At 38.3% G+C, this 12077-nt stretch overlaps 1 protein-coding gene across 1 annotated transcript in view; it reads left to right on the top strand.

Moving 5' to 3' along the window:
* Nucleotides 1–9541, top strand: part of LOC142367790 (tropomyosin alpha-1 chain-like) — a 40204-nt gene extending 30663 nt beyond the window's left edge. Inside the window, exons 5-10 of the mRNA XM_075449808.1 lie at nucleotides 1203–1273; nucleotides 1583–1658; nucleotides 5680–5742; nucleotides 7120–7189; nucleotides 8762–8840; nucleotides 9289–9541. Coding sequence (XP_075305923.1) covers nucleotides 1203–1273; nucleotides 1583–1658; nucleotides 5680–5742; nucleotides 7120–7189; nucleotides 8762–8840; nucleotides 9289–9292 — 363 coding nt within the window. The 3' untranslated portion in view covers nucleotides 9293–9541. The remainder of the gene's footprint in view (nucleotides 1–1202; nucleotides 1274–1582; nucleotides 1659–5679; nucleotides 5743–7119; nucleotides 7190–8761; nucleotides 8841–9288) is intronic.
* The last annotated feature ends 2536 nt before the right edge of the window (nucleotides 9542–12077 follow it).

Here is a 12077-nt window from a genome sequence, read left to right as displayed (position 1 = left end):
CCCAGTGAGCTACAGAATTGATTTTAAGGCATTGCTCATTGTTTTTAAATCTTTAAATGGCAGGGGTCCCAGCTATCTACTCGATATGTTTCAGAGATATACACCAACCAGGACACTAAGATCAGTAGAGAAGAATTTGCTGGTAATTCCAAAAGTAAACACAAAGTGTGGAGAGGCAGCTCTTAGTCACTATGCTGCTAAGCGCTGGAACCAGCTCCCAGAAATTGTCAAAACTGCACCCACCATTTACATTTTTAAATCAAGACTAAAGACAGAGCATTTTAATCCATTTTCTTTAAAAGCAAATGATCTATTTTAATGTCTTATCTTAAGGTTTTTAATCTTCTGTGATTCATGTTGATATGTTTTAATCTTTCTTATTCTAATTATTTAATGTTTTTACCTTGGTGTTTTAAGTTTTTTTAATTCTCTTTTGTTACGTTTATTCTTCTTCTTCTTTTTCCTTTTTTAATGTGAAGCACATTGAATTGCACTTGTGTCTTGACATACCAAGAGATTTTGGACCATTTCATGCTCCCAACTCTGTGGAAACAGTTTGGGGACGGCCCCTTCCTGTTCCAACATGACTGCGCACCAGTGCACAAAGCAAGCTCCATAAAGACATGGAGGAGCCAGTTTGGTGTGGAAGAACCTGACCGGCCTGCACAGAGTCCTGACCTCAACCCGATAGAACACCTTTGGGATGAATTAGAGCAGAGACTGTGAGCCAGGCCTTCTGTCCAACATCAGTGTCTGACCTCATGAATGCGGTTCTGGAAGAATTTCCTATAAACACTCCTAAAGCTTGTGGAAAGCTTGCCCAGAAGAGTTGAAGCTGTTATAGCTGCAAAGGGTGGGCCGACGTCATATTAAACCCTCTGGATTAAGAATGGGATGTTACTGAAGTTCATATACATGTAATGATCAAAAACTTTTGGCAATATAGTGTACTTCACTGAACTCGACTTCAAAAAACCCAAACAATCCCTTTTAGTTTAGTTTATAGTCAGAGTATTCATATTTTATACCCAAAGGGACAGAGTTCATTTTATGAATCCACAAATAAATAAAAATTTAAAAAATCAAATAAATATATGAATACATAGATCTTAAAAACACAATATTACATTGTTGACTATCAAGGAGTGTATTACTTAACTACTAAATGAAATAAACACCATGTGAAATGCTTTTTTCCCCAGGTAGCTCGTAAGCTGGTGATTGTAGAAGCAGAGCTGGAACGTACAGAGGAGAGGGCAGAAGTGTCTGAGGCGTGAGTGTCTATATCAAACTACTGACCCATTTTTCATTTGTGTTGTTTTATATTTACTTTGCATGGAACTTTTAGCAAGACCAGACTGTCCAAAGATACATCTAGCAGTATTTATGGGAGAAAGGAGTTTTTGAATTTGAGAGTGCTGCTGTTACACCAATATTTCTCAGAATCTGTCAATTCGGTTGTTGAAGAATGCACCCTTAGATGGACTTCACAATCTGATGTGAAGATTTTTTTTAAACTATTAATATTTTCTTACTGCCACTTGTTTCTCTCATTCTATCTCTGACATCGAAACTAAACAAGTAAATGTGCTGAGCTGGAGGAAGAACTGAAGACTGTCACGAACAACCTCAAGTCTCTGGAGGCACAGGCTGAAAAGGTAGGGCCAGGCCAAACATCGGCCAAGTGCTTGAGTACTCTTTTGACTGGCCACTGGTTTATTAACAGTTAATATATTGCTCTTTTTACATACACAGCAGACCTAAAAAATTCTCCACATTACCTGAAGGCACTGTATGTGAGAATGCAATGTCCACACTTGCTCAGCTCCCTGGAAAAAACTCAAGATAAATGTCTAACCCCGACCCTTTCTGAAGCATCGCAATTGTCAGGAGAAATCAGGGAGCATGAGGATATCTTTGCTGCGCTGTACTTTGTTTTTACCTAACTGAATTTCTTCCTACTCTTAGGTTATTACTGATATGTCCAAAAACAAGTGTGTACTGACATAAACTAAAGAACAGTTACAGGTCTTCATAAGTATTTAAGTAGCCTTGTTTGACTGATCAAAACAACTGTGATTTCTGCAGATACTTATTAAAATCATATCATGTCTATGTTCTGCTCTACCCAACCAAAAACAGTGAGAATACTGCTCACATGTACAATATTCTGTTTGTTAGTAAATGTGAGGGCAACTTTGAACATTGGGCCTCATGCAACAACAGTTCGTACGCACAGATTTGTTCTTAAGTCGTCCGTACGAGTGATTTAAGAGAATTTGCGCATTCACCAATCTTTTCGTATGTTACGTTTTCTTTCAGGTACGAACAGAATTTACGAGTGATCCAGACCTGTCGTAGGAGTTTCCTAAAATAGTCCGCTGTTATTCCAATCAAGTTTGCTTGACTAATTCAATTCAAATTCAAATTCAATTTTAAAAAAAAGATTAGATGGATTGTATATTCAATTACTTTGAAACAAACATAAATACTATAGATGATAGATGGATACTTTATTAATCCCGAGGGAAATTTAAGGATAAGGATGAAATAATATATACATTATACATAATATATACATACAATAATATATATATTATATATATTATATATATATATATATATATATATATATACATACAATAATATATACATTATACCCCATAATGATGCTGACATTATTCTGTTTGACTTAAAGGATAAGACCGGTTTTTTGACATTGGGCCCTTGATTTCACATTATAACATGATGTTCTACTCACCCCTGCTTGTTGTTGGTCATTTGGAGCTGTTCCGAAGATATTCGCGAGGCGTCTGGCTGCTCTCTTGCGATATTCGGCCATGAAACGGTTTCCTATGGGCAAGCTTAAACAGGCACAAACTATGCTGTTTATAATTTATTAATTACTCTACACTAGCACTGATAACGTGGAGGTGCGTCGCTTACTTAAAGAAATCCGGGTTACTAATTTTGAATTTTAGCCGAATGAATAAATAGGCAGCAGGTCTGTGGGCTGTCTGTGGTAGTAGCACGACGAGGACGTCAGTAACACCCACTTTACGACAAAAAATTCAAAATTATAGTAACCCGGATTTTTTTAAGTAAGCGACGCACCTCCACGTTATCAGTGCTAGTGTAGAGTAATTAATAAATTATAAACAGCATAGTTTGTGCCTGTATAAGCTTGCCCATAGGAAACCGTTTCATGGCCGAATATCGCAAGAGAGCAGCCAGACGCCTCTCGAATATCTTCGGAACAGCTCCAAATGTTCAACAACAAGCAGGGGTGAGTAGAACATCATGTTATAATGTGAAATCAAGGGCCCAATGTCAAAAAACCGGTCTTATCCTTTAAATGATGCACTAATTGAAGGTTAATTTGAATCTGTATATAACAAGGTCAATGGGAAGCGATTAAGATTGCCAAGGACTGTGCTGCTGCAAATATGCAGCTTGCTAAAGCCACAACTCCAGAGAGAAACACGCCGATCAAACCCAATTCCTCCACACGTCCAGGTCCTCACCACCCTTGGATTTTTGGCCACTGGAACCTTTCAGAGGGAGATTGAAGTTTTGCGCTCTCTTAGTCATCAAAGCTCTCATCAGTTTATCACCCATGGTACATCAGATTCCCATACACCGCTGTCCAACAAGTACAGATTAAGAGGGACTTTCATCCCGTGGCTGGACTACCAATCATAATCAGAGCAATAGACTGCACACATATATGCATCAAAGCAGCCGTGCTGCTGTGGAGCGCACTGAGCTGAAGGCCAGGTGGGTGTGTCTCCATACAGCGGGGGGCAAACTGCTCTATAGCCCAGAGTCATCGAGTGCCTGGCCATGGCGAGACGTTTTTTTTTTTAAGCCATTTTCATATCAAACCATTTCTTCTTTATTTCAGTGACATTACGAACTACAGGTGACACAGAACTAACAGCACTCGTAATAACTTCCCATTTCTTGGCTTTAGCAGGTCCCGTAATTCCACTGCTGACACTGCGAAAAATTACAGATTTTCAGAACTTCAGTCTCAGAGCCCCTAAAGTTGTTCTTTTTGCGCCTTGATGCCATTCTCATGACTCAACACTTCCTGGCACAGGAGAGAGGAAGCACAGCCTTAAGGCCTCAGTATGCTTCTCCGTCGCTATCCGTCAATCCGTCTCCGTAGTCCGTCCTTTCGAAGTTCTCCGTCGGGCTGTCGGATACGCAAGGCAGTTCACCTCCCGATCAGTAGGCGGCGCTAACGACCAAATCTCGTGACGTCTATCGTAAAAGTGGTTGATTGATGGTTCACCTTCCGGCTTCGTTCCACTCCTCACAGTGAACAATGGCGACCGAGAGAGATAGACTGTTGTTGGAGTTGGAGCTTGTTGAAATTGAAGTACAAATAATTTTGTCAAAAAAATGGAGAAGGGAACGAGAGTGTGGCGATGTTGTTGTGAGAGGAGGGTTCTAACTAACCGAAAAAGAGATTCCGGAAATGATGTTGTAAAATTAGCCGACCAATCACAACCCTTGCGGTCTCGGTCGCCTCGACGGATTTTGCTACGGAGAGCGTCTCCGTTGACGGAGAGGGTTCTCTGTAGGTGACCATAAATCAGCCTAATATCTTATCATTTTGGGCATGGAGTATGCAAATGTACTATCCTCGTGCACGTGCACTTAAATACACACAGGTGGCATTCATCATTTACGCAGGTCGTTTACACACTTTTTCCGAAGTTAAAGTGTTAGTTCGCCATTTTGCACATTAAGCCCTGTTTGGGGGTATTCTGGGATGAGTTAGAGATGTTCTGATCACAATTTGGACATTTGGTGCTGAACGGAGCATTTAGGTATCCACTGCGGCAGCCCCCCCACCTTTGCATTGAGTCAATGACCACTCAAGCAAACAATCATAAAACGGCATTAAACTTTCGTTTGCAGAGACATGAAACTCACCGTGTGGTCTGTGGTGGACAGCGATACGTTGGCTCGAAAATCACCGCGAAATACGCTTCCAGAGAAGTTATATTACCATTATTGTCCGTCTTCATTGATTTGTATTGGTTTGACTAGTATTACTCCAGGCGCTGTATGTCGCTGGATGTCTTGCTGCTGCTATTCAACGGTGTCCGGAAAAATAGGTCCACCAAATGCTAAAACAACTGTTAGAAGGCACATTTCGCTGCGATTTTCGGGTCAATTTATCGCTGTCCACCACAGACCACACGGTGAGTTTCATGTCTCTGCAAACGAAAGTTTAATGCCGTTTTATGATTGTTTGCTTGAGTGGTCATTGACTCAATGCAAAGGTGGGGGGGCTGCAGCAGTGGATACCTAAATGCTCCGTTCAGCACCAAATGTCCAAATTGTGATCAGAACATCTATAATTCACCCCAGACTACCTAAAAACAGGGCTTAATGTGCAAAATGGCGAACTAACCCTTTAAGAGCGTTTTTTTTAATCTGACGTGGCGTGTTCGTACCAGACCTTCCTACGAAAAAGTAAGAGAAATTTAGAATAAAAATAGGAAAATGTTCTTGCATGAGGCCCATTGTCAGGACCTTATTCTGAAGACAATCTTTCTAGTTTGAGAAAAATTCTAATGTAAAGCATAGTTAGGTTAGTTAGGCTCCAGCTGTCATGTTTGAACCCAAAACTTTATTACTAATCTCATTGCTTTCTCACTACAGTACTCTCAAAAGGAGGACAAATATGAGGAAGAAATCAAGATACTAACTGACAAGCTGAAAGAGGTGAGTACAAAGAAACAATGGCCTTTCATATGGCAAAATCACAGTATTATTCAAATAATCATAAATCCATTTCTATAAGTTTTCATTAAGAGGTTTAGAGCAGCGGTCCCCAACCGTTTTTGCGCCACGGACCAGTTTAATGTCAGATTTTCACGGACCGGCCTTTAAAGGATAAGACCGGTTTTTTGACATTGGGCCCTTGATTTCACATTATAGCATGATGTTCTACTCACCCCTGCTTGTTGTTTGTCATTTGGAGCTGTTCCGAAGATATTCGCGAGGCGTCTGGCTGCTCTCTTGAGATATTCGGCCATGAAACGGTTTCCTATGGGCAAGCTCATACAGGCACAAACTATGCTGTTTATAATTTATTAATTACTCTACACTAGCACTGATAACGTGGAGGTGCGTCGCTTACTTAAAAAAATCCGGGTTATTGTAATTTTGATTTTTTTGTCGTAAAGTGGGTGTTACTGACGTCATCGTCGTGCTACTACCACAGACAGCCCACAGACCTGCTGCCTGTTTATTCATTCGGCTAAAATTCAAAATTAGTAACCCGGATTTTTTGAAGTAAGCGACGCACCTCCACGTTATCAGTGCTGGTGTAGAGTAATTAATAAATTATAAACAGCATAGTTTGTGCCTGTATAAGCTTGCCCATAGGAAACCGTTTCATGGCCGAATATCTCAAGAGAGCAGCCAGACGCCTCGCGAATATCTTCGGAACAGCTCCAAATGACAAACAACAAGCAGGGGTGAGTAGAACATCATGTTATAATGTGAAATCAAGGGCCCAATGTCAAAAAACCGGTCTTATCCTTTAAGGTGAGAGCCGGTCGCAGAGCGGGCTTGGTGCGTGGGAATCGCCTGTCGCGATAACTCCATATTTTAAGTAGGTCTCCTGGTGTTGTCTGTTAAATGCAGCTTTCTTTTTCTTAGTAGTCATAGGCTCTTCTTCTGTCTCCTCACTGGGCCTTTTCCCCATTGCAAATAAACTTTCCAAAGACTGTTTTTTACTCATTTTGCTAGCTTGTGGGTTTAATATTAGCATTAATGTATCATGTGACCGAGACAAGCATCTTGACACGTGTCAAGAGTGAGTCATAGACGGATGTAACGGAGAGAATTCGTAATTTTTCAAAATAAAACATTGTTCAGACTCGGATAATAAATAAAACGGAAATAATGTAAGTTATTTATTCTTTCTGTGCGGCCCGGTACCAAACGACCCACCGACTGGTACCGGTCCAGGGCCTGGGGGTTGGGGACCGCTGGTTTAGAGAGTTTATTGTTTCCCATTCTTTTAGGATTTCTTCACATTAGACATAACAATATCTTAGCACACATTATTTGTTGTTGTTGCTTTCATCTTAGGCTGAGACGCGAGCTGAGTTTGCTGAGAGATCTGTAGCTAAGCTGGAGAAGACTATTGATGATTTGGAAGGTACAGTGCTGATTTCAGTTTTCTCCAAAGTGCATACTCTTGACTTCATCTTAAGTGCAAATTCTGAAAATTCTGGAAAGAAAATGTTATATTCACTCATTTTCTATAAAAAAGAAGCACAGTTTAAAAGTTATTATGTATACTGCAAATTTTACTAACGTTCTTGACATGGTGGTCAGTGAAATTTAATCAAGAAGCAATTACTTAGCAGTTCCCAAATGTACATAGGCATGTCTTGTAATATTCAATTTTTCTTTGTTGTTGACAAGTCCAGTGTGTTGAATGAAAAAAAAATCTAATCAACGATTTTCGGTGTGTTAAAGGGAAGCATCAAGCATCTTTCCACTATCCCTAGACTTTGATAAGTTGTCTGCTTTCAGTGTGACATCACACTGCATCATCAGTGGGACAGTATAAGCTTAGACAGGAGACTAATTAGGGTGACCAGTCCCGAATTCTAAGCTTTTGTCCCGAATCCCGAATCTGGCTGTACTTGTCCCGAAAATTAAACTTATGCCAAATAATTACTTTTTAACCCCAGGTAAAGTACACATCTCAAACTAATGCTACTGCCGTCTGTGCCACCTAGAGGCTGCTTGCTTGTGCAGCCCCAAATGTTAAGTGGCTGCGTGCAGCCCCGGCTACAATGTATCTATTTTGTTATCTTTAGGACATTCTAATTCCATTCCATTGCAACAGTAAGCTAGCGAAATGGCAGATGAAGAGCCACACCACCAAGCAAAAAAACAAAAGCGACAATGCAGGTACAGGAAGGAATGGGAGGGCAAATATTCATGGCTTACAAATGCATTGACGGATGAATTTAAGGCTTTCTGTAAAGTGTGCAGGAAGGAGTTTGGCGTTTCCCACGGAGGAGAATCTGATGTTATAATGCGTTTTGATGTTTTGTACGTTCAGTTCGTCATGTTAAAAGTTAAAGTTAATTTTAACTTTCATGTTAATTTTATGAACCGCGGAATTTTGGACTGTGTACGTTATACCAATACACTGGAACTTGCCATGATATTACCGGAGTTTGCGTCTTTTATTGCAATTATACCCAATCTACACTAGAACACCGACGACAAAGCATTTTATCACTGTACATGTAAGTCAGCCCACCCGCACGCACGCCCCGAATTTCAGCCAACCTCATCTGGTCACCCTAAGACTAATAGATAGATAATGTATCTCTAAAACTGAAATGAAAACATGAAATTGATTTGTAACAACAAATACAAAAGAAATATATGAAGATATAAGATCATTTAGGGACAAAATGCTGGTAAGCCAGTTCAATTTAATGTTGTGGGTGGAACTATAAAAAAAAAAGACAATCATAGCATTTGGTTCAATTAATTTCCCAGTATGCTTTGATGATCACGATCAGATGGAGGGTATGGAATTGCACTGAAATGGGAAAAAAACCTTTCCACCTTTCTTTTTGCATTTAAATGGTTTAATTTTCATATATTCCTGCTGTTATACAATGCTAATGTCATCTTCTGTGTTACAACATTCTGCTTTTTCTTGCAAAACATATTCCCTTGATGTGTGTGTGTATATATACAGATGAGCTTTATGCTCAAAAACTGAAGTACAAGGCCATCAGTGAAGAACTGGATCATGCTCTGAATGACATGACATCTATGTAAGTAGTGACATGTATCGTGAATGAATACCATGCTTATCGAGACTGTCAATCTAACTTTGTCAAATTTAAACTGAAAGAATCGTATGGTAGACTGATTATTTGGTTGCATTTACCATACTGTTTTTCTCGTTCTTTTTTTTTAAAAAACAGTAAACATGAAATGAAAACCATTTGAAGTTATATTAAACCTTTGTATTTCATTGTAATTAATTGACTTTGGCCTTATTTCCATCATAATCTAAAAGAATCATTGTTCATTTGTGTTGAAAATTATTATAAGCTGGATGTGGTGCTCATGTCCTACCAGGCTTGAAATGTCAAGGTAAAATGTTGCTCAAGTTCTAAAAAGGAGATTCAATTATTGCATCCAGGCTTAACATATGTACTATATATATATATATATATATATTTTTGTACCTCCAACACTTCCTTCTTTTTGTTTTAGCTAATTGTCCAGAAGCTCTGCCATGACAAGGCTGTGACTCCTCTCCTTTATTCCTTGGCTCTCCGTTATCTTCCTCTGAATTCCCACACTCCACCCCATCACACCCCTCACTCCTGAGCTGAGCTGTGTGAGATGCAACATGATGATCATTTTTTTCCATGTTTGTTGTCCTCTTTGAACTTGTCAGTTTACTTCTTCTTCAATTATTTGCTGTACCAGTCTCACACAAAGGAGAAAAGAAAAAAGCAATGCACCTCTGTCTCTGGATGTTTTTGTTATATTCCATTTTTTTTATGTTTAAGATCCAATCTGTAGTATTCATGGGCCTCTTTTACGCAGAAATGCATTAGTTTATTGTTAACTATATTTATCATTGTGTAGAATTATGCAAAAAAAGGAACATTTTGTATTTTCTTTACCTTTGAATGAGCCATTGTACAGACTGTTATTTTCTGTAATGCTGCACCACCATGTTTTTTTTTGGAGGACTGAAAGTGCAATATCCAAAATAAATACAAAAATATATAATAGGGAATGTAAAAATTGAGACAAAGAAATGTGTAAAACACAGAAATAAAAATCGGGAAGAAAATGCAAAGGAGAAATACTAGAGAAATAAGTACATCTAAAAATGAAATAAATGACAAGCATTAAATAAAAAATGTATGGTGAAATCAAAATTATTTGGAGAGAAAAAAATAGATAAATACTATGTAAAGGAAAGTAATACAGAAAAAATACAGGAGTTACAAAGAAGCAAAGAAAGAAATGAAACATATTCAAATTGAAATACAAATTAAATTGAAAACAGAGTGGCAAAGTAAATAAACAGCGACATTAACGCAAGCCTTATGAATACAGTTTAAAATTAAAGCAGAAAAAAATATTTCTTTCCCTGTCTATAAGATTATTTTTTAATAGACTCATTTATAATCAAATTTTAGTAGCATTAATTATCATATTATCTTACTGATTTAGCCATTTATATATCAATTTATTTCAGGCTATGGCAGTTTCAGTCTTCCATACATAAACGTATTTATTTAGCCATTTATATAATTTTGTATGTAATGCAGATTATGGCAGTTTCAGTCCTCCTTACTCTTCCTCCATGGAGCCCTGGCCAAGAAGGGAGCAAAAGACAACATTTCAACATGAAAGTTTCACATAAAAGACCATTTCAAATATTAGTTAATATATGGAGTAGGATGGTAAAAAAAAAAAGAATAATAAAAAATTAAAAAAAACAGGCCCACACCAACTAAAACCAACATATTTTTTATATAGCAACAAGTTTCCTTCAACACAATTTGTTTTTCTCGACTTCTCCTGTCCAGCATCATGGCATGCAGAATTGTAGTCTGAATACCATGTTGTGCCAAACACCTTTGCTTTGCCAAGGGAAGCTTTATGAATATAGAGATCCTCTTGATGCCCAAGTATGGCTGATTTATTTATTTTTGTGAAAATACTTTACACATAATAATGGCAAACCTGACGGGGAAACAAGGGAAAAGGGAGAGCAAAGAAAAAGAAAGGGAAACAAGACAGAAATTCAAAGAAATGATATGAGAAGATGATGAGATAAATAAGACAGAACCGGACAACAAGCTTTTGCAGAAGGACTAAACAGAAAACATCCTACGGCCTCTGTGGGGACACCAAGCAAAGTAACATCAGGAGCACCTGCAGAAGACAAATGAAGAAAAAAAAACACAAACGGCAACAACACCAGCAGCAAGTACATGGAACATAACTGTGAATACTGATGGCTTGAAACCACAGGACAACACGGCAACTGTATGATAAGAATTTGACTAAGTGAATGACTGTGTGTGTGTGTGTGTGCAGGAACATGCTAAATATATGGTACAGGTTTTACATGAATTGTGGTCAATCATGGGTGCAGAGACGGTAGAAGTCTTAGACCCAGCCCCAACCCCAGACAACCAAGTACACCCACACAGCTAAAAAAAAAAAGAAAAACACAGATGAATAGATAAACAAAAAAAAAATGCACCCGCACAGAAAATGCTCATGCCCACTCACACATCCACTTAAGGTCCCCTGGAGGCCGTGATGGTGACTACCTTCCGACTCCCAGCCCCAGGTTACTTTAATTTAGGAGTTAGGATTAATCTTTTTTTTTTTTTTTTTTTTACAGATTGTCAACATGAAGATTAAAAGTAAGCTTATCATCAAGCCATATGCCTACATATTTTTATATTACACCCCATACTATTTTGAGTCATGTAAATATTATTAATATTTAAGAGCAGACTCTTTCTATACAGGCACCATCTTGCATCAAAATAGAAAAAATTGCATTTTTAAAGTGGGAACAAGCAAAAGTCATAATTTTTAGATTAATCAATGGAAGCTGTAGTGACTGAAAAGCTTTTTATAAGAATCCTGCAGCTTGATTCAAAGAAGGAGCTAATGTATCAATTATCATGTCATCAGCATAAAAATGTACTGTGGCTTGATTTAGTCCCTGTCGCAACTCATTTATAAAAGCAGAAAATTAAATGGGGACTAAAATAGGTCCTTGAGGAACATCTGTGGTTAATGTGAGGGATGCTAATGTATAGTTTTCTACAGGGACACATTAAGTTCTATCAGAAAGATAATTTCTAAACCAGTTCAGCGCTGTCTCACTAGATCAATAGAGCTAAGCCTTTTTACAATAGCAGTTTGTGATCTACAGAGTCAAAAGCTTAAGACAAGTCAGCAAATGGAGCTGCACAGTTCTTTTTGCTAATGACTTGATAATATAACTTTAACAAGTG

Source organism: Odontesthes bonariensis, chromosome 18, assembly GCF_027942865.1.
Source record: "Odontesthes bonariensis isolate fOdoBon6 chromosome 18, fOdoBon6.hap1, whole genome shotgun sequence".
Taxonomy (NCBI): domain Eukaryota; kingdom Metazoa; phylum Chordata; class Actinopteri; order Atheriniformes; family Atherinopsidae; genus Odontesthes; species Odontesthes bonariensis.
The sequence above is the reverse complement of the archived record's forward strand: the minus strand, read 5'-3'. Positions and strand labels throughout refer to the sequence as shown.